The sequence below is a fragment of the Notolabrus celidotus genome, chromosome 13 (assembly GCF_009762535.1).
Source record: "Notolabrus celidotus isolate fNotCel1 chromosome 13, fNotCel1.pri, whole genome shotgun sequence".
NCBI classification, from domain to species: domain Eukaryota; kingdom Metazoa; phylum Chordata; class Actinopteri; order Labriformes; family Labridae; genus Notolabrus; species Notolabrus celidotus.
Genome location: NC_048284.1, coordinates 14,329,009 through 14,352,498, shown reverse-complemented (window position 1 = coordinate 14,352,498; position 23,490 = coordinate 14,329,009). Strand labels below are relative to the sequence as shown.

General features: G+C 41.1%; 2 protein-coding genes across 3 annotated transcripts in view; both read left to right on the top strand.

The window, feature by feature from the left end:
- The first annotated feature begins 1,167 nt into the window (after window positions 1–1,167).
- acbd3 (acyl-Coenzyme A binding domain containing 3) lies at window positions 1,168–16,856 on the top strand. Of its 2 annotated transcripts, XR_004633587.1 has the most exons (9): window positions 1,171–1,491; window positions 3,640–3,781; window positions 4,177–4,317; window positions 4,528–4,686; window positions 4,796–4,970; window positions 5,464–5,710; window positions 6,348–6,635; window positions 8,151–8,428; window positions 16,816–16,856. XR_004633587.1 is itself a non-coding variant. In XM_034699909.1 (8 exons), exons 1-8 carry the CDS (start codon window positions 1,221–1,223, stop codon window positions 8,363–8,365), a joined length of 1,638 nt encoding a protein of 545 aa, XP_034555800.1. In that variant the 5' UTR covers window positions 1,168–1,220; the 3' UTR covers window positions 8,366–10,529. The 2 variants fall into 2 exon arrangements, 1 of the variants encoding a protein (XP_034555800.1); XM_034699909.1 differs by lacking the exon at window positions 16,816–16,856 and having other exon boundaries at window positions 1,168–1,491; window positions 8,151–10,529.
- The window catches only part of LOC117824577 (NHS-like protein 1), a 144,168-nt gene continuing 132,477 nt past the window's right edge, over window positions 11,800–23,490 (top strand). The window contains 2 exon segments of the mRNA XM_034700110.1: window positions 11,800–11,887; window positions 13,892–14,636. Coding sequence (XP_034556001.1) covers window positions 14,315–14,636 — 322 coding nt within the window. The 5' untranslated portion in view covers window positions 11,800–11,887; window positions 13,892–14,314.

The window sequence follows — 23,490 nt, the reverse complement described above, 5'->3', positions numbered from 1 at the left end:
TGGCCCACACATCTGAGAAGGCACCATTAACTCTGAGCAACCATAGACTGTATAAAATAAAGAAGGAACATACACAGATTATTGAGAAAGATAAACTGCCATCCTGACAATGCCTTTTTCAGGCAACCATTACAGAGTAAAATTGCTCTGTAGTAGAAGTATGGGTGCTAAATTGACCTGAATTGAATAATATTCTGTGTAATGGGAGTGATTATTTTTTATTGATATAAAGTCGTGCATGTAGTGCATTCACATACAATCAGCATTGACACATATATATGGAAACAATGTATTTATTCTTATATTTGACTCAGTTTTTTTATTATTTTACATGGGCCTCCCACTTAAACCAGCATACTTGACTTTTGATTCGGAACAGCCCTCTAACTATAAATTCTACGTTAGTCACGATTTTACGTCAAAATACGTTTTCAGAACAACATTGCCTTGATTCATGCATTTTGGAAATGTAGTAAAGTTCAGAAAGTTTGAAATAGAGCATTGGTTGTCTGAGGTTTTGGCAGTGGAAATTAATTTCAATATTTATATTTGCATCCTTCAAGATATCAGATATCCGCAAAGCTGGGTTATTCTTTTGTCCTCTATTGTATTTAAGAAATTTATTTTAAAACACTGGAAAGCTACATATCATCAGCTAACATGTATTTAAAGAAGAAAAATTATGAAATTATAGAGGTTGAGCTTGTCGGTGTGAGGAGTGAGTTGATATCTGTAGAAGTCCCTCTTTTTAAATGATTTTATTTTATTTTATTTTTTAATTTGAATTTTTTTCTGTTCTGTTGTGGATCTTGTTTTGGTTTGTCTGTTGTTTTGTGTTACTGTTCATTTAATTGCCCCCTGTGTTTTATTGTTTTATTGGTTATTTGTTTTGGTGTCATGTGTATAAGGTTAAATGTCAATAAATAAAAAATATACAAAAAAAGAACAACATTGCCTCTGTGGTTTGTGAGCGAGAGTAATTATCAAACAGACACAATTCCGACAGGTATCTATCTGCTTCCTCTTAAAACACAGCTAAATTATAAAAGAGTGGATTTAATCTCAGTCACTTGAAGTATAAAGAGTATTTTCTGAAAATTACACCCTGGGTTAAAGCGTCGTCATTATTTAGTTGGTTTTCACGTCGCAGAAAAATCTCCCGGAACTTCCGCCCAGTCTGAGCGGAAGTAGGTACGTGGCTGCTTCAGCTGACAGTCTACATGATGGCGACAGAGGTTCAGAGCGGCGACCTCGACAGCGCTACTTCCAGCCGGCTCGAAGTTTCCATCGATGGCCTCACCCTTAGTCCCGACCCGGAGGGCGAGGAGCAGGTCCCGGTGGAAGAACCGGAGCCCGGCCCCGCTGAACCGGGGACCGATACGCCGGGTACCGCTGAAGACGAAGATGGAGAGTCAGCCAAATCTGCGATAGAGAGCAAATGGGGCTTTCCTCTGCTCGAGCTGTACGGGTTGAGTCTGAAATTCTTCAAAGGTACCAGCCGTTTGTTTTCCTCATTTAAATCTAACGTTCGGTAACGTCTAGAATCCTAACCGACCGTTAAACCGTCAGACGCTAGGCTAACATTAGCAGTTAGCTGTCACCGCCTGGATAGTACTGCTGTCAGCCGCAACATTAGCTTCAGAGCTAACGAGAAGCCAGGCTGTTAGCCAGCCATTAAAGGGTGAAACCACCACGAGAGCATGTCACTATGTGCCTCCTTATGTCCCTGCTGTGCACCTGTCTGTGTGTTTGGCTTGTCATGAGTCTGTTAGCCATGAGCCTGCTCCATCAGCTGATGACAGAGTCGCACTGTGAGGAGCCAGCCATCCTAGCTGAAGGGTGGAAAGAGCAATTTTATCTACAAAGCACGTTTCATTACACGTAAGTTCAATGTGCTTTACATGGAGAATTACAAACATAATAGAATAAATAAAAACTTTGATAAACAATAGATACACCCACTAACATCAGACACAGCAATCAGACAAACAGCAAGTGTTTCTGCACATGCATCCAGTCACAACCCTCATTATATCATTCATATACTTTGGAAAATAAATACTTTTTGAGTCTTTCTTTTTAAAAGTGGAGACAGTTGTGATGGACCTGAGGTCAGCGGGGAGTTTGTTCCAAAAAGATGGACCACAGTAACTAAAGGCCCCTTCATCGGACTTTGATTTGACTCTGGGTACATATAAAGGTGCATTTCCACCGAGAGTTCTGGGGTCTTTTAGCCCCCAGAACTACTTTTCCCCGGAACTAAAAGGTTCCTCTACCTCCATTGTTAGGTGTTTTTCGACCGCAGGAACTTTAGCCCGGAACTAGGGACTTTACCCCTGAACTACATGCATTTCCAGGGTCTAAATTTAGTTCAGGGGTAGTTAATCTCCCCCCTGAAAAGCTCCTGCTTTGGGGGTAGTACTTTTAAAAGGTCCCAGGACTTTCAGTTGAACGTAACAGTGTTTGTGGAGTTTACACAGTTATTGAAACACAGAGGTAGTTCCTGGGAATGCATACTAGTTTAGTTTTTTAAGATTTCAAAATATGATTACATTTTTTTCTCCATACGTCACTGGCCTGATTTGCACAATCTACCTGGGACTTCAGCCCGCGGTCAAAACGCAGACAACTATGGGGGCACAGGAACCTTTTGGTTCCAGGGAAAGTAGTTCTGGGGGCTAAAAGACCCTGAAACTTTTGGTCGAAATGCACCTTAAAGGCCCCTTCACCAGACTTTAATTTGACTCTGGGTACATTTAAAGGTGCATTTCTACCGTCTACTGTATGGACTTATAATGATTTGTTTGTGAGCTACACACGCCCTGCTCCTGCTGAATAATGTTCACGCTGCACGGTCCCTCACTAGGCCACCTCTAAGGCTAAACCGGTTTGTTGTCAGAGAGCTTTATGTCCTCAAAACCAGTTTATAGCTCTGCTGCAAAGCCACGTTATCGGGACTCGCAGAATTGTGCGACCACTAGCGTGTGTAACAGCCTCTGACTTTGCCTCTTTAAATACACAGCACTCCCTTAGGTGCTGCCACTCCAACAGGAAATACAGGACAATATGCGAGGGGATGATTTGAATATCCAGGCATACAGGCTCGAAAGGCTCTCGTCAGAATGGATATGTCACCTTATGAGAATGCATTGAACATCTGTGTTGACACTGTAACGTGGCTTCAAGATCAAACCTCACCTGTCCAGCTTCAGTGATACACGAGAAGAAGCAAGCCAAGCTGTGCAGTTTTTGTGTATCCTGCTCAACAAAGGTCGTTTCAGGTTCAGTCAACACAGGCTAGCAATGTAAAGCCCTGGACACTCTTCTAGTGTTAGTGCAAACAGGTTTGGGCCTTGATTGCCTTAGTAATCTGTGCGTTGCACTTCTAGTTAGTCAGGGTTTGGTCCAGTTGCGCAACTTGTAAACAAGGATTTGATTCCTGCCTCACCTTGTATGTAAAAGGTTTCAGAGGATTTAAAGTGATCTTGCAGGGACGTAACCTTAGTAGGTTACAGTGAGTGTCTATAGGTTTTATAATCTTGGAATATGAAACCCTTGTGTATATCCTCCTGAAATGTGTGTTGTAGTATTAGCTTTGCATTAATAGACTAATAAACTCTTTCACTCTGCTGCTCTCAGATAAAGATGGCAAGGCCTTCCACCCCACCTACGAGGAGAAGCTTCGATTGGTGGCTCTGCACAAACAGGTGTTACTGGGCCCTTATAATCCAGATGCTTCACCGGAGGTCGGCTTCTTTGATGTCCTAGGCAATGACCGCAGGTAACCCCTTCCTGCAGACATCTGCATTTGTGTGACCTTTGAACGGTGTTAGACAGCAGGAAGTTTTGCTTTTAAGAAATGCGCACACCTGTGTCCTTCCTTTCATTATTTACCTTTTACTGTATCAGAAATGAATGAAACCTAAGGCCTATCCTCAATGTTGTTAGGCCTACAGTTATTATTTTACATTTGTTAAAGAATCAGTAATTTCACACATTTAAAGTTCTTACTGAAATGCTAGAATGTTAGTTTTGTTTGTCAAAGATGGCACATGGTCCTCTCTTTTTAGTTTTGTTCCTTAAAATAGTTGCAAAACAATCACTTCATGGATGAGTCTAATTTCAGTCAGCTGCCTCTACAGTCCACCTTCACCTCCATTCTCATTCTGTTTGCAGGAAAGAGTGGGCCTCCCTGGGCAACATGGAGAAGGAAGAAGCCATGGTGGAGTTTGTCAAACTGCTGAACAAGTGCTGTAACCTCTTTGCTCCCTACGTCACCTCACACAAGATCGAAAGGGAGGAGCAGGAGAGGAAAAGGTACAATGATCTCCCATCAGTTCCCTGCAGAGAGATCCCTCTGCTACATTTCTAAATACAGACTCGGTTCACTCTGTCCTACATGCGGAACCTGTGACGCAGCAGAGGAAATATTGTACACTCACTGACAGATGGTGTGAGAAGTTGTTTACTGAATTTGACCATTTGTGCTCAATCTCAAGTCCTTCTGTTTATGGTGCTGCTCCTCAGGAAAGAAGAAGAGGAGCGCCAACGACTGGAGGAGGAGGAGAGGGAGAGGCAAAGGCAAGAGGAGGAGAGACGGAGGCTGGAGGAAGAGGAGAGGCTTAGGAGAGAGGAGGAGGAGAGGAGACAGTTAGAGGAAGAGAGGCTACGGGTTGAACAGCAGAAGTACGTGTGTTTGAATCAATGTCTGGTCCCTTCTCTTCATGTGTCCACCATTGCCTCATCTTCATTTTCTGTCCTTACGATTTGCCTCCTGTGTTTTTCTTTCTTCTAGACAACAAATAATGGCGGCACTGAATGCGCAGACAGCTGTGCAGTTCCAGCAGTACGCTGCTCAACAGTACCCAAACAGCCCGGAGCAACAGCTGGGCCTCATCCGTCAGCTCCAGGAACAGCACTACCAGCAGTACATGCAACAGCTCTACCAGGTCCAGCTGGCCCAGCAACAGGTAAGGTGCACCGAGAGAAGGACCTATTGTTATTGATTTGCAGTAAACAGGGAAGTTTGAAGCATATGAATTGGGTATAAAGATATCAGAAAGACAGGACCAAGTCACCCTGGAAGCTCTAAATAGAAACAAATAAGATTGGTGCTATTTAGGGAATGGTTATGTAACATTTCAAAGTGTTTGTGTCTTAAAAGCTTCCTTCAGTGCAGTTGTTAACTTTGACACTTAGATGGCCTGAGGAGTCTCATTGGAAGCAAATCTGTAGAGTTGAGGATTCAAAAAAGCCAAAATGCTACTTCAAAGACCTTTACAAAAAATCTGACACTTCAACTTAACTGAGGATGAAAGGAGAAACGCCTGAATAATGATAACAGATAACACTTTTAGCTCATCTGTATATAAACACAGGAGTCTGTGCTCCTTCCTTCAGGCAGTATTTTCTGTCATTAGTGTGTTTTTTAAGTCTTTTAAAATGCTCTTCTTTTCATTCCAGGCAGCCTTACAGAAGCAGCAGCAGCAGGCTGATTCCATGGTGCAGGGCACTCTGGAATCTAACAGCTTCAACAGTGGAGAACCGGTCGCTGCCTCAGCAGCAGGGCCGCTGTGCGCAGCTTCACCACCTGCAGGCGAGGAGGTACCGACAGTCAACGGAGGCCAGTCAGACTCTTACTCGGAGAGCATGGACCGGGAGCCAGAACCAGAACCGGCAGAGGAGGTCTCAGAGAACGGGCCTTTATTAGGTTAGTGGGCTTGTTGATGTGATTGTCTAGTTAAGAAACTAAACCACAGTAGTTGACTGTGTTCAGAGAGATACTACACTTTGCCTCTAATGTAGCTCATGGCTCCAGGGTAGAAGGGGGGGAAGCTTTCTTTTTAAACAAACAAAGCCTTTTACCAAGACCTGGAACCTGATTCTTATCTGCTGTGTCCTTGTTGATGTGACCTGGAGGGCAGGGAGGAGAGGAGTGGAACAAGTGATACATGATAGTCTACTGGTTTAGGTATCATTCAAAGCACACACACTGCAGCACACAGAAGAGTAAGCACTCACATCAGAAGTGAACAAGGCCTTGGTATGATTCCAAAACATACATCCTGAGCCAAATTAATCCAGAGGCCATCTGTTTACTCCTCTAATAATGTTATGAGGAAAGATTGAGGGTTAGATGGATATCAAAAAAAAACTCTATGCTGCATGCATGCCTACTTTTTTTTTTTTAAACTCTCATAAACAGAGAACACGGCTGGCCTTGTTGCTGAGCCAGTAATGTTTTTTTCTCTGTTTGCTGCTATGAAATATTCAAATTCTTCCCCACATGCAAACCTTTGAAAGCTGCATAAGGAATTTGTAATAAGATTTACATTCTTTGATCACAGCGGACTCTCCACCAGTCATAGCCGCTCCCTCTATGTGGACACGGCCACAGATCAAGGACTTCAAGGAGAAAATCCGTCAGGACGCAGACAGCGTGATCACAGTGGGGCGTGGTGAGGTGGTTACGGTGCGGGTGCCCACCCATGAAGAGGGTTCTTACCTGTTCTGGGAGTTTGCAACGGACTATTATGACATCGGCTTCGGAGTCTTCTTCGAGTGGACGGATGCCGCCTCTGCTTCGGTCAGTGTGCACGTGTCGGAGTCCAGCGACGAGGATGAGGATGAGGAAGGTGAGAAGTGGACAGAGTCATATGCTCTCAGTGTTTCTGCAGACACGGCCACATTACGGTCTTTAAAAGAAAAGGCAACTGCTGGAGATCTGATTTAAAATATCAGTTTACTTCCTGTGATGGATGGTATGGGTTTGTGGGAAGGCTTGGCTCATCTGTTACTGTGCAGCAAATTGGACTAGCTACTCCTTGAGAATAGTCTTCTCTCTTTGATATTATGATATTGTGACTGATAGCAGAAGGTGTCGCCTTGAGAAGAAACCTGTTACCTTGATTCGTGTCATTGATTCAGTCCTCCGACCACCAGGAGATGATTAATTAGATACAAAGTTTTACTCTACAGCTTGCCTACTCCACAGCTAAACATCTGAAAGTACCCCAAGGGGCAGAGAAGTCTGTAATTGACTCTGGCATCATGCTGACAAGATGACGACAGACATCTTGCAGTGTAATTGTTTAATTGTAATAGTCAGATTAACTGTTGAAATCAACTGTTGGCAGTATGCCAGCCTCTCTGAATTTTTTTCCTGAATGTCTGCTGGAGTCGCAGGTCAGTATTTATATGTAGTGTAACAACACTGTCTCCTTTCACCAGAGATGTAGTCACATTTTGTTATTCTTCATATTTCACTAGCAAGGACTACACCAACAATAGAATGAGATTTGAAAGATAGTTTATTGATTACGGATTATTGTATTGATCGATTTTTGAACTCGTAGTCGCTTTGGGGAAGCTTTGTAGGGGATCCGCCATAGCACCCAAAGCGGCGAACCCCCTCAGGGCCCTATGGATAAGGAGGAGAGGAGGAGAAGAAGAATGGGAAGGGAGGGAGGGAGGGATGCGGAAACAAGAGCGAGAAAGGAGGAAATGCTCAGGTCAGGGAAAACGGAAGAGGCGCAGTTTGGGTGTGGCCCTGCTCCTGAAATTTTGCTATTATCAGCTCTTGTTTGAAAGAGTTCTTTTTGTTCACAACTTGACCTGACAAGAAGGACACCCTAATCGTGAAAGTGCTTTATGATTGTGTAACTTGAGGCTATATATGATGGTTTTAATTCTCAGTGAATTATGGGAAATTATTCAAAAGAATAAAATGATTTATCTCTGTAGAAAATGTTTAATATATATGAAAAGTTCATTTGCAAAAACAGATATCTCCGTTTTTATAAATTTTCAAAAAACAAATTTATTTTTAATATAGATTTTTAATAAAGTTACATTATTAAGATACCTCTGATTAGTAATGTCATTTTGACTTCGTCAAAGCCACCCAACTTCAGTTGATTGATAAAACCTAAAGCTAGTAATAGAAAATAAATTGTTGAAACATTTTTTTAAATTTGTAAAATTGAGTTATCTGTTTGCAAATGAACTCTTCATATTATACTTAAATGATTGAAATATATATGACTCTAATTCTAATTTTACCCTCAAGGCTAAATGATGTGATTGCACAAGTTTAGTAAATCTGATCCAATGAGCTTTCTTTGACACTCCTGTCCCTGTCATGTCCACAGGTGAGCCTCCTAATGAGGAGGAGAAAGCAAAGAAAGAGGCGGGGAAGCCCCAGGTGGATGAGATTGTACCGGTGTACCGGCGGGACTGTCACGAGGAGGTGTACGCCGGCAGCCATCAGTACCCCGGCCGCGGAGTCTACCTGCTCAAGTTCGACAACTCCTATTCACTCTGGCGCTCCAAGAGTGTTTACTACAGAGTCTACTACACCAGATAAGCCTGAAAACAGACACAGGGGGAGCCAAGGAGTGTATGTTCATATATGTGTGTGTGTGTGTGTATGTAGGTGGAGATTTGTGCGATGACAGCCTGTATGTGTATGTATGTGAGAAAGAATGATACCAGATGTATTCTGGACAAAAACCACCAGAGGGTGACAAAGAGACACATCTGGAGCCTCAGTTTGGAGACTGGACTAACTTGTGTGTATGTGTATCCGTGTCCCAACATACACCCATGCTAGAGCCTGTCGCCGAGCCTTTGGAAGAGGAGTGTGTATTCTGTTGTATATTCACCGCCTGTCCTTTGCTGCGCTCACATAGACCAAGCTGTAGGACTTTAGCTCTCATGTTGTATTTTTACCACTCTTCACCCTGGGCTCCTCTTTCTGTCACCGCTCCAGCCCGACACTGTCCAATGTGGCCTTGTGGCTGCTCGTGCCCTGAGTGACGCTTTTCAGAGCTGTGAGAGGAAACCCCGGCGATGAGTTCCGACTACTCTGTGAGCCAACGTTTCCTGTTTTGGTGGCTGTTTATTCCACAAAGAACACAATGTTGAAAATTAAATTATACTGCAAATTATCTTTATAACACAATGCCTCTGTTACAAAGAGAGCTTCTGGTCTTAACCAAGTCTCACTGATACATTTTAAACACCATCTGAGACAAACATCATCATCATCATCCTTTTTGTTGGTGAAACAGTCGGCTGTTATTTTCCTTCCAAGAGACCATGCATAGATAAAGAGCTAAGAGTGTTTAGTGGTAAGAGGGCGCCTTTGTCCTTTTACCTACACATAAAATTATATTTCTCCTTTATTTCTTTAAACAATCTGATTGTCACAGTGAACTGGGAGCAGTTTATTTTATTTTTATTGCTTGCTTAAGTTATGAAAGACATGGTTTAGGATGAACTCCAAATGAAGAAGCAAGTATAAATATAACATGTCAATGGAAAACTTGTTTGCCTTCTTGCTTTCAGAAAATAAGAACAACAAAGAATGAATAAATATTTGTTTCTCTCTCTAGAACAGATGATTTCATCTGTTTGTTGCTGTTTCCTATTCCTATTGTTTTACTGACAGGAAGTTGCCTCCAAACGTGTCCCTGATCTGAAGTTATTCCTCATGGCATAGTATAAATTATGCACTCTCTTTGCTCAACTACGAAAGTGAAATAATAAAAGCCAGTATTTAAAAAGATGTGTATTCATATTACCTGGGAATTGAGCAGACACAAAACAATTATAAAAAATGTCATATTTGGTGGTCTTAACACACTGTTACATCTCTGCAGATCACATGCCTCAAACATCCTTTACACAAAAAACAGTGTTGGATACTGTTCAGTTTTTTCTTCCTGTTTTGGATGAATTCGTTTGTCATCTCATATTTAAGTTAACATGAATAAAGTGAGAAGATGTAGACTTGTTTTTGTGTTCTTGCTGGTGTGGTTGCTTACTAATTCAGTTGTGACATCCTAAGTGTGTTCAACTTTTAAATTTATTGCCATTATTTAAATCCGTTGTTCAGTTTCACATGCTTTCAGTACAAAACACCCAGGTGCATCATGAGCATTGTGTTCAGTAGGCGTTACACACATTTGGTTTCACTTAATCAATCATTGAGTTTGTAGTTGTTCTTTATGTGTGTATGCAACCGAACTTTAAAGACACCAAGGTGGAATAACTTGCAAGTTGAGTAACCAGTCATTGATCTTGTTGAGTGTTAATTCATCATGTTATTTAATTATAGGCCACTCCTGCCTCCTTTCAGTACAATGATTTTGTTTAACAAAACGTCACAAGTTTAGAAAAAATCCCCACATGTCCTGATATATTTTTGTTTCTACTGCTCACCAAATGGTTATGAGCAGACATGTTCAAGCCTTGTGTGTAAATAATTCTATGAATGAGTTTATGTATGGGTTTTAGATGTGGAGAAGGCTATGTTTTTTTTGGAGAATCAATGCACTGTAAAATATGGTGAAGGAGATTTAAGTATACATTTTACCCCCAAATGAAAGTCCAAAACTCGTAGGAGATGTAAAACAGAAAAGCTCATCTTTTTGTATTGTTTTGACCTGTTTGGATCTCATGTGAGTTGCAAGATCTTTTTTTGGGCATATATTTAATCTTGATTAAACTTATGTTCATCTCTAGAATTGGGCAATGTGTGTACTTTCTGTTTTCATTTCTTAGATTCTATATGATCTCACCTTTAATTCACTGCCTCATAAATAAAAGAATTGCTAATGCTGGCCATGGTATCCTTTTTCTGAGCATCCACTTTGATGGATCAAAGCAGAAAAACAGGTGCAATCAATGACCCTCATTAAAGCTGCACAATTGGACTGAATTGTGAATGGATCATCGTTAGTTTAATTTCATACACCTTGCTTATTAAAGCAAGGTATAGTTTGTCTTCTTTCCCAGCAGAAACTATCAACTTATTAGAAGACCTCTTATAAATTAATTATGTTACATCTAAACTACAAGAAAATGGTGTGATGTTTGGATTGGAAGACCCCAAGATTAGGGACGTTTTATTAGGGACACAATCAGAGCAAAATACAGTGATGTCAATTCAAGATATACAATGCCTATCTTTTTTTTTTCCCCTAACAAAACAATGGACATTGTCTCTGCATTCAAAGAAAATGATCATAAATCAATTTCCCTCTGCAACATTATCAGATACATTGTTCTAAATAGAGTAGTCACCAAATGGATAAATGGCAATGGAACTGATGCAATAAACAAACAAAAATTAATAAAAAATTTAAAAATAAAAATAAAAGAAAGAAAGAAAGAAAGAAAGAGAGAAGTTGGGGGGTCTAGGTTAGAGGAAAGACTGGCAATGAGTGAAAATATTCAAGAAAACAATTCAATTTTTAAAAAAATTCTTAGAACCACCCTTCACTGTTAGACTAATCTTCTCCAATTTGAGAAATGACACTGCCATTAAGTCAGAATGATAAAGAAGGAGGTTTGGAGGATTTCCAGAGGAGTAGGATTCAACAGATTAGCCTTTTTAACACCATCAACATTAGTTTGTTCCTTTTTCCATTAGTGGTAAATGTGTCATTCTCATGCTACTTTACTGTCCAACACATTTTGTACCGAGGGAAGGAAAAGTGTGAATATTACTCATGCATATCAGTACAATTTAAGTATTCAGTTATTCCATATTGCTCATGGGATGTCACTTTGTTCAACCAGAAGGGACAGCAGCACTCCAGAGGGCAGCTGGAGGTGAAGGAGAGGAAATCACTGTTAGATATTACAACATATTGGAATAGGAAAATGATTTAATGTTACAAAGAGACACTCTTTAATGTATTGTGTTCACTTGATGACAGCAGGGGGCGCATACAATACAACAGAGACATTGCAAAGTGGAAATTGAGAGACTTTTAAGAACTGTGTTAACATATGTTCTAATGGTGAGGGAGCAATAGTGGGGAGTGTCAGGTAGCGGTGGACTGGGGTTGACCCAGCAGGCCTTGGAGAAGCATACCTTGTAAGTCAAACACAGAGAGGAGATAAATCACAGACAAATGTCCAGACAATGTTCTGTGCAGAGGCCGTTTTAAAAGGAATGAGCAAACAACTGATGTGTCCTTTGTCTGAAGTAAAGGCACTGCCCACAAATTATAACCTAACAGCGTTTAAATGCGTATTTTTGGGGGGTTTTGACTAACATTAGCTTAACCTTTCAAAAGCCATTCAGGTGTTTCTCGGGTTATAAGCCAAATAACTATAAAAAGGTCAATTTTAAGAGCTTTCCATAAGTCACCAGAAATAGGAACAAAAAAAAGTAAGCACACGAACTCAGTGTGTTAGTACGGTGAACTTCTCACCATAGTTAACCAGTTAGCCGGTTGGCTAAATGATCCAAACACCATTGCTAACGTAATCTAAGCAAGGTAAAACTAATTTAATTTGGGAAAATAATGACACAGTATTCATGAACAGGTCATTTGAACGGAATTTCTCAACAGAATGGGATTAAAATTGTTATCAAAAGTCCCAAACAACTTTGTTCTGGGGTTTATTGGTTCAGAATTTGGATCCAATAACTACGGTGGCCCTGAAGTGCAAATCACAACGGCAAATCAGAAATCACAACAGCAAATCAGAAAACACAACAAACACTATGGCAATTCAGAAAACACTATGGCAATTAAGAAAACACAACAAACACAACGGCAAATCAGAAAACACAACAAACACAACAGCAAATCAGAAAACTGAAAAAACACAACAGCAAATCAGAAAACACAACAGCAAATCAGAAAACACTACGGCAATTCAGAAAACCCTACGGCAATTCAAAAAACACAACGACATTAACCAAACCGGAAAAAGTAGGTACTCTTGGTCGACATGTCTCGCCGCTGATTGGACTGGTCTATCCTTTGACCCAGAAGGACATGGTTTACATGTTTTCTAAATATGAGTGCCGTCAGTGACAACGTACATGCTGCTATCACAGTATTTTTTGCAATTGCTAAAACACATTTCTTGACTCATATTTGGAGTAAAGTGATTTTGAAACCTGTACTTTTACACTTTTACTTGAGTAAAAAGCTTGAGCTGATACTTCAGAATCAGAATCAGAATCAGCTTTATTGGCCAGGTACGCTTGAACACACAAGGAACTTGTCTTTGGTAAACCGTGCTCTCTTTGTACAAAGGCATAAGAATAAGGCATAGAAAATAAATACATATATAAATAGAATAATAATTACAACAATACATCAACTGTAAACACAAAAGAATAACAAATAGGCATGACTAATGTGTACAGGCTAAAAATAATATATGATAATAGTGCAGTGGTGAGTAGTGCAAAGATGCTGACATGAACATGAGGTAGTTTTAAATTAAAAGTATATGTAGGTGAGAGTTAAATAATAAAATAAATAAAAATATAGAATTCTGCTTGGAGAACTTCAACTTCTACAGAAGTCTTTTTAAACCCTAGTATTTATACTTCTACTTGAGTAATTTATGTGAATACTTTTGACACCTCTGATTCTATCCCATTGTATCATTTGTCACACTCCATCATCTCAACCGAACTCTCTCTCTTGACTGCTGCTGGAATTATAATGCATAATATACTGTATTATAATTATCTTGCCATATTATTATTATATTATGTTATATTACATAATTATTCTAACTACAACTCATGGTCATATTACATACCCATATTATTTGTATTTATTGCTTAATTTGTCATTACCAACCATAATCACACCATGTCAACCTGTCACTACTGATTTTTTTTTGTAATACTGCCTGTAATTACTTCTATTTAATTTAAATTCCATTTGTAACATTGTATATATCTAAATTATATTCTAGCTTTATTTATCTATTTTTATTTTTACTTATTTTTATTTTTACTTATTTTTACTTATTCTTGATTGTACTTATGTCTGGGTTCCTGTAACAACTGAATTCCCCCCCGGGGATCAATAAAGTAATATCTTATCTTATCTTATTTTTTTTGTAGTTGCCTCAGTCACTCCGCTTCAGAATGGAGGAACTCCAGTCCAGGTTTTACCTCAGACCGACCCGCTGACTTGGAAGAGTCAGGTGAAGTCTCTTCTTGTGTGTGCGTGACTCCGGGTCCAGCTTCTACAGGTGGTTGTAGTATTCTCCAGGTTTTTCTGTGTACTCTTCCTACTTTTCCTTGTGTTTTTTTCTCTCCAGCCTTGTGCTCTTGTCTGCTTGAATTTGAATAGACTTTAGGAGGCAACGTCTTCAGTATACAGCAGCACAAAGTCCCATGCTTTGAAAAACAAAAATATGGCGGGATTGAAGGATTACGCAGCCACACAGAGGCAATGCGTGCTGGATGTATGCTGAAGCTTTAAGTTTGTACTCGCTGGAACAGTTTTCGCTTCTTGCTGGGAGTTATTAGTATGAAATAAATATGCCCTTCCATCAGAGGAGCATCGAGCCGCGGCGTGTGAGTCGGTTACCGGCGAGAGATGGCAGGAGACCGGCGGTGGATGGAACCGGGAAACGCAAACTGAGGAAACCTGTTTTATTCTCGTCGCTGGATGAGGTTACCTGTCACACATTTACGAACATAATTCACCAACTTTCCGACCTTTCTCGACATGCCAGCGACATCTTCCTGGGAATCGAGATGGAGGCTGGGATGGTGTTCAGACGGTCCTGCAGAATTCAGGGGCGACTGCAAGGTCTGCAATGTGAAGTCCGCAAGTTGGATCCCAAAAACGTCAAAATCCGTAAGTTTAAAGTGCTGTGAACTTGGTGATGGTGTGCAGACTGAGAGCCTGGAGAGTGGACATTATTTATTTTCTCTTTATAGTTAAGGTACTGCTTTATTTTATTGTATTTTATTTTATTTAACCAAGAGAAGACCAAAAATCTATTTTCCAAGTGTGTCCTGGCCAAGATCAGCAGCAGCATATTCTAGAAAAGTTACAGATAAACACATAATTCTAAAACATTACATCATATCATGGGTTTCAAAACAAAAGTCATCAGTCAAAGCATCTACAAACTGAAGCATCTTCCTCAAGAGCCTTCAGTCTGCTTTTAAAAGCATTTACTGCAGTAATATTGTTGTAAAAGCAAAGGAGTCAATGTCAACTTTTAATTTAGATGTACACTTGAATGTGTACTACTTTAATAACACTGGTGATCCACTGTAGCCTACAACATAAGGATAATATGAAATCCATAATGAAAAGTGTGTTTTAATTTGTAAAATATGACTTGACTTGTTGCTGCCCTGTCAAAATAAAAGCCTTTCCTTTAGAGAGATGCTGGTCAGGTCCAAGGTGACTGTCACTCTTCATCCAGCCAAAGAAAAGAGAGGAGTGACTGCCTGGTGTCTCCAACACATGGCTGCCTGTGTCATGATTCAAACTTATGGTAATTGTGGACGTTGAGTCCTCCTGACAGAAATGATGGATTTCCTCTAGACGTGCTCTCACCATCTGTGGAGGTCTTCAAAGGGACACAAAGATCACAGGAGGCATTACGACCTGTTCCCCCTGCTGCTGCTTCTTGCTGTTTGAAACAGAGTTGAAGATAAATGGAAAATCAATACCCCTTTTGCTGCAGCCTGTGCTGACTCTAATTGTTTAGGGATCTGTTTGGTTGCTCTTGTAAAGCTACCTGGTGTAGTCTCAAACACAGTGGTTACATATTAACTCAGACTTTGTCTTGTATATGGCGCCTGTTGAGAACACTGATATGTATAGGCCTGTGATTTTGTCTGCTCTTATACACACCAAGCCTTTAAGTGATGCATATCCGCTTGGTTATTCCTCTAATAGATTGTTATGAGGACTTATATATTCTTTATTATCAACATACAGGGGTCATCAAGTATCCCATTGATTCACTGTATGGCGTCTTTGTTTATCTAACTTACTGACCAAATATGTTGCAGAGTTGGATTCCAAAGACAAACCCAAATTCCTCATTGTTTTTAAAGCAGGATTCAACTTCTGAGTCACTGGCTTTTGCTTCTTTTTTTACTGTCCTTCCTGATATTATTTTCAGCCCATCAGGTCTGACTCACACTATCTGTCTCACACACACACAGATTCAAAAAGTGGTTGCAGGGAGATGATAACAAAGCCGAGCAGACAGCTCCCAGACACAAGTGAATGTGCTGTATGATGAGCGATAGATTAAACATACACAGACTGTTGTTGATCCACCAGGCAGTGTTAAGGAGACACCCCAAACATGACAGTGAACAGACGTTGAGCTAATCCCTTGTTTTAACACAAGGCATGACTCGACTACTCCTCTGTTCTCTACCTGTTGAAGCTTCGGCGTAGTCCTAAGGTGGGGCTGGGAATTCCTTTTATAAAGGTTAGCTCAGTTTAAACCATTCATTCGGTGGAGGTGTGAGCGAGCAGACTGGAATGCGGTGTGTTACTTGCTTTGCTGATCTGTGTTTGCCAGCTCCCACATTGCCCCAAGGCCAGCGCTGGGTGTACAGAAGCTCTGAGTCCGTGACCGTAACTCTTTCCTCGCAAACACCTGTTTTGAATATGACATAATACAGTAGAGCTGGGGAAGAAGTGTTACATACATGTTGCAACAAACAATGGATGTATAGAGGTGTGCGGTAGTGTTCTGCATACTTCATTTTACATGGTTGTAATCACATGGTACTAGGTGTAGTGAGGGTTTAACCTCATTTTGAAGTAACCTAATGCTAACTTTGCAGTATTTGATCAGCCTTAAAGTAATGGTAACTATAGAATCTTATAGTTTGCGTGTTAAAATTGAACTGCCTTCCAACTTTGTCTTCTACTACTGTGGGTCAGGATTCCTGGTCTAACCCCAGGTCGGAGATGGATCATGTTACTGGTGAGGGGCACAAAGAGGGGCCCCTATTTACCGGTAGACTGACATTGAAGAAAGGACATAGTGACTTGAGTGTGTGTGTGTGTGTGTGTGTGTGTGTGTGTGTGTGTGTGTGTGTGTGTGTGTGTGTGTGTGTTTGTCTCGTCTCTCTGTCTACCTCTGCTGTCAAAGTAATCACCAGGAGCAGTTTAAACCGGGACATGATAAGCAAATGGGATCTTCCTCTCAGTGTGTACGTTGTTTGTCTCATGCCACTGTTAATCCATTCATGCTGAAGTCCTAGTCACAAGGTCAGAGGTCATTCCTCAGCCTTAGAGGGGACCACCTGACACTCTCTGAGTCAAGAGTTTAAACAAAGTTTGGCTGCCTTCGGTTTCTGTTGCAGGCCAACAAGGGTCGGCTCAGCTGTGACTGGCTAACAGACTGCTACTGTCACACCTTCATGTGTTATTGTTACCTTCATTAAAGCAACTCATGACTAACCAACTTCTAATGGAATTAGTAATTAATGCGTACAGTTTGAGGTGTGTCAATGATAGAAATAGCATGCTGTCTATGCATACAGTATTAGGAAATGATTGTTGTGGTGGGAGGGCATTCGCAATTTTTAGATGGTAGCGTTCATTTTCTTTAAAAAAAAATCTGTTGCGGGTCGCTGGTGGCCTAGCGGTCTAAGCGCCCCACATACAGAGGCTATAGTCCCCGTCGCAGGGGTTGCTGGTTTGATTCCCGGCTGGTCGACCATTTCCTGCATGTCTTCTCCCGCTCTCTACTCCCCGCATTTCCTGTCTCTCTTCAGCTGTCCTATCAAATAAAGGAAAAAAGGCCAAAAAAATATAACTTAAAAATGAAAAAAAAATCTGTTGCGGGGCTCTGGTGGCCTAGCGGTCTAAGCACCCCTCATACAGAGGCTATAGTCCTCTTCGCAGAGGTTGCCAGTTTGACTCCCGGCCGCGACCATGTCCTTCATGTCTTCCCCCCTCTCTGCTCCTCACATTTCCTGTCTCTCTTCAGCTGTCCTATTATAAAGGCCCAAAAGCCCAAAAATATAACTTAAAAAATAAAAAATAAAATCAGTTGTAGTTCAGTACTGTCAGTGCTCAGCGTATTAAGCCGGAAAATGCCCTTTGTGTCAGCTGTTTTTTGTTCCACTCTCTGTTGAAAATAGTTCAACTTTTAGGAACATCATTACGCTCGTCAGTGTCACGTCTGCATCATTGACCAATCAAAATCAAGAAGATTCTTTTTGTGAACCCAACTCCTCACTTTTATCAGTATTTACCAAGCTGCAACCTCTGGTCTAAAAATATGAGTCCAGTGCTAAAAACTTTAGTTCATCGAGGATCCGCTTGAGGCTGGCTCTGGATGATACCAGAAACCACATACACACCAATTCAAAAAAGCCAGACTCTCTACAGCAGAAATAAACATGTTTACAGCCTGGTACAAAAAACGAGGGTAGTCTGGATAGCTCATTTCTCGATCGGCACACACTGTACGCGGGTTGAATTTTTTCATAACGCAGCAATTTCAAAGATATTAAGATCACGAGTTTTCCATTATGAGAGGCACAGCTGACTTGATTGATAGGCAGGAACACTGTAGCTGTTGGCGAGGAGGCTCAAAGCCCGCCTCTTCACCTCACACTAGCTCGACAGCAGCAACGACGATTGGCCACAAAACAGCGCTTCAGAAACAGATGGGTGACGTCACGAATACTACTATTAATTCTTTTTTTGAGCATTTTTGCCTTTATGTGATAGAACAGCTGAAGAGAGACAGGAAATGTGGGTAACAGAGAGTGAGGGAAGACATCCAGCAAATGATTGAGGCCGGGAGTGGAACCTGAGACAGATGTGACAAGGACTACAGCCTCTGTAAATAGGGTGCACGCTTAAACTGCTAGGCCAAGGTTAAAACATATCTGGTGGATGTCACTGATGCAATGTAAAAAGAATACAAATATAATACATCATCCTTTGACGCAGTTTTATGTTGTGGAAATATTGAAACACATAACAAGTTTATCCTCTTTTGATGCATTTGAGTATGGTCCTGATTGTAGGCAGGGAAATAAAGATGTTATATAAGATGTAAAGTAGAAATTGTGTTCATGCTTTTGATACTGCCAGGATTTTGAAGCAGCTTTTCTTTGTTTCCCAAATATACAATAATAACCAATGCTGAAGCTAAACAGTTGTCACAGATATCTGGATGTAGAGGATCTTTTTAATAGAAGACTATCAGCGTCTCACACCGAGATGTCTCATCTTTGACTTTTAAGTGCAGAGACTTAAACACAAAGCCTCCTCTGCTAAATACAGATCTGAGATGAATTGGGGTTTTTCTATTTTAATGTTGAAAGTAGGTCAAACTGGTGAAGGTTAATTGGAGTTGGAGGAGACTTACTCATTCCCCTCCCTGTCGGTTATCTTAATGCCCACTAGCTCCCTGCTGCTGTGGGGCTCTTTTACTCACACACACACACACACACACACACACACACACACACACACACACACACACACACACACACACACACACACACACACACACACACACACACATTCATCTCATCTTAAAAATACAACCTGGATTGGACACATGTTTCCAGCTGACCTGCTAATGTCCAAAGTTAATCTTCCTCTCATAGACACAAACTGTCTGTGTTGTCCTCCCTCAGTTATTTATAGATACATATCTTAGAGCAGGTCTTTCATCTGCAGAATGCTATCATGCGGAAGTAAGTGTTGCTGTGTTCAAGTGCTTGTTAAGGGCCTGTGTATATTTTGGCATCTGTGGATTGACATCTTTATATTTTGTGCTTTTCAAGACTGCTGATAACATGAGCAGAACTATACTCTTGTGCTTTATCACATGACAAACAATAACAAAGCGCAGTCACGCCTAGATAAACTAATTGTTGTTTATCTTTCTCAGTCTTTTCCGGTTTGCCACACACACAATCACTCACTCCGTTTCTCCCACCTCAACTTGCCCTAGTCACTATTCACTCAGGCCAGCCACGGTTCTCCTTCATTCATGGACAGAGAGCAGTCATTACGCAGACAGAATCCACAAGTCAGTTCCCACAGGGCTAGCTTCAGCAAAGGATCCTGGCCTGGTTCTAGAGGTCGACCTGGTCCCACGAGGCACAAAAGAGAGAGAGAGAGAAAAAAAATAAAAGAGAGAAAGCTGAGAGAAACCAAGAAAAAGAGTGGGAAACTTCCTTTGCATGCCAAGGAGTGGAAGGGTTCTGCTATTGAACTGTATCTGACTTTGACTGTGTGTGTATGTGTGTGTGTGCGTATACATTGTAGACGCCCTCTCTCACGCTTCTGTGTGATCAGCCCAGGATGTAGTGACACAGGCCTGGCGAGTCCACAGAGGACTGGCTAGGGAGTGAAAATGCAGAATGAAGAAAGAGGAAGCGATAACTGATGAATACAAGAGTTGTTCTTAAAACTCTGAGAACGTAATAGTTCTTTAAACTCACATCATGCATTTCTTCCTCGAGGCTATCCAGTGTTTACTGAGAAACTTGTTGATTATCACATGTAATGTCCTGAATCCAGACGGATCTGTTCAGCTTAATGACGCTAAATCTGTCAGTGGCTGATTGACGCTTGATGGTATGGGACAGTAGAGAAAACAGCTAAATATAGAGCGGTGAATCTGTGTGTGTTTGTTAGTGTGAGCCCTGAAGTTATTTCCTGCCAGTGTTACAGGATGATGCTCATGTGTTTATATTTTTTGGGTGCATGGTTTGTGGCCATGCTTCATGAGTAATTTTGCATCAGTATGGCCACTAAATCATCATTGTATGAGCTTAACAAACTCAAGCTAGGCCAGTGCTGAAAATTATATCTCCTCTACTCAACTGGCAAAGCACACATGAATGCCCTCTTTGCATTTCCTAAACTTCTTAACTAAAAATATCCTTGAATGTGCAATGCTTTCTTTAGCAAAGCTTGTTGCAGATTGCAAGAGATCCCCATCAAGATGTAATTATTGCTGCCCAGTAACACATGCCCATGTTCACACTCTCAGATGGGCCAGATGCAGAACTTGCAGATTGGCAAGTTGGCAGTTGCGAGTGTAATCCAGGGTTTAACCAGCCAGTGGAGAGATAAATCAGCCCATAGACTGTATAAAATACATTTCAACTTCTCCTCCGTTTTTCATTCCCTGCACACACATGTGCTAACAAGGAGCATAGGAGAGAGGCATGCTAGTTGTAGGCTGTCTTAATAAACACAAAGGTCGGTTTTACTCCCCACGTCTGCAGATTTGAAGATCTAGTGGATGATTTTTATTTATCATGGAAAAGTGCTAGCGCTAGTTAGCATAGCCACATAGCTACATGTTCGTCGCTGTGTACCAAGACACACGTCGACATACTGACAAATAAAAGAACAAGAAACACAAAATCTGTGACCAATCGTTCAGAAAGGTCCTGCTGCAGGCGCCTCTCCGTCAGGATCAGATTCTGGATCAGATTCAGAAGGTTGAAGTAACGCTGGTCTGTGAGCAGCCGTGTATATTCAGCCAACATGTGAACATTAAATCAACGTGCTGGAGAGCTGAGGCCACATCCACTTCCTGAGGGGGCGTGGTCAGAGAGCTCATTCTCATTTAAAGGCACAGACACAGAAAACAGCCTGTTCTGAGCAGGGCTGAAAAAGAGGGGTTTACAGGCATACCAAAATCTGATTTTCAAAGTGACATTTGAGCAATAAACTTTAAAGACATGTTTTGGGGACCTCTTAGACCAATATATTTTGATGAAAAAGAGCGTAATATGTCACCTTTAAAACTGATTATTCAACATGACCCTTCCCAACTTTTTTTGAATGAATTGCATTAAATTCAAATTGGGCAAATAATTTTCCTAAAACAAACAAGATTCTGTTTTCAACAGATGCTATGTTGCATATGTGTTTGTATTTATATTTCCCCCTACTTTGTAAACACTGCTGTACTAGAAAAAAACCATTGTAAATAAATACAACTATAGCTTATTAATACTAAAAGGGTATTCGAGAATTTATAAATAACAACGTTGTCATTGTCACTTGTCTTGCCTGCTGTCCCAGCTCTTCACCCATTCTCCGTGCGTGTTTTGTTGTTGAAAAGTGAGGACTTACGTTTATGTTCCACCACGATACTACACGCCGTGCAAAAGACTTTACCCTTGCGTTCATATAAAACATCAGGAAACTGACTTGCACGAACTTTGTCGGAAATATTAGTTGGTAAATGTGCTTTTTTTCGCGGCGGACATGTCTTCATCTTGTCAACCTCTAACAAGGAAGTGAAATTGATGATGAAACCAATGACGTACGGGGGCTAAGGTTAAGGTGATTGGTCAAATTTGCTGGAAAAGTTGCAGTGATTGTATAAAATTGCAAGGCTGCACAGAAATGGCACTGATTGGTTGAATTTGCGTTGATAGTTGTGATCGCGATATCGCAACTTCCTGGAGGGGCTTGTTAAATGCACAGGTGGTAGAGCGTCTGTCAATGTAGTGCTCTCCTTTCGTGTCTCTGCCTGGCTCAACTTGCAGCTAAACCCCCTTTGGGTGTAATTTGAAAACTTCACTACTGCACATACTGAAGATGGTTTCATTTGAAGTGGAGTTAAGTGCATCTCATAGTGCATTTTAAAGGAGTAAGTCCACATTTTATGCAGCTATTACTTTGGAGCCAGATGTTCAGGTTCATCCAGTGGAGAGAAAAACACACTGAACTCACATAGAAGTTTGTCGGGCCTTATTTTCCAGATTGTATCCTCTCATACTAAATGGTAAATGGTACTAAATGCTTTTCTAGTCTGTCTGACCACTCAAAGCGCTTTTACACTACTCGTCACATTCACCCATTCATACCCACTCACTGATGGTAGAGGCTGCTATGTAGTGAGGGACCATCAGTGTTAGCTAATATCATTCATTCACATTCACACACCTCTGAACAACAGAGGGAGCAATTTGGGGTTCAGTGTCTTGCTCAAGGACACTTGGGCATGTGACTGCCGGAGCTGGGATCGAACCGCCAACCTTCTGATTGATAGACGACCGACTCTACCCACTGAGCCACAGCCGCCACAACTGACTAAACATTTCACAGCCTCACTGTGACTCTGCACAGCCGTGATGTTTCAGCATATTTCATTGTCACTCTCCCTTTTTGTCTCTGCTTTCCCCTCCCTCCTTCCTCTGTTTTAAAGTCCTCTTCCTCCCACCCCCCTCTCTCTCTTACAGTTTGTTCCTATAGCTCTCTCTCTCTCTCTCTCTCTCTCTTCCTGTTATTTCATATGGCTTCCAGACCTTTCCTCTCTCATATCCGTCCATCCTCCGCACTTTGATGTCAGCACTCGTACTTCCACGCTGACCACAACAAAGACGAGGCCCTTTGCTCGCCCTTCATCTTTTCTCTGCTCTTTGTCTCTCCTATGATCTGTTTTTATCTCACTCCATACATCTAGCTCCTCTTTCTATTTCTCTCTACCATTTAATCTTCCTCCACATGTGGATCTTTATGATGACAGTGTAAAAGTGTTTGATATTCATGAATGTCAGGTGAGGGACTTTTACCTCAGGCTTTCAGTGAGCTTTCTGGAGGCTCAGAGGACTTGTGAATCGTATCACATCAGTGAGGTTGCATTTAATCCTCATGTTTGCTCATGTATAACGTTTGTGAACAAACCTCTTGACCCGGACTGTGAAATCTGAGATACATCATCATT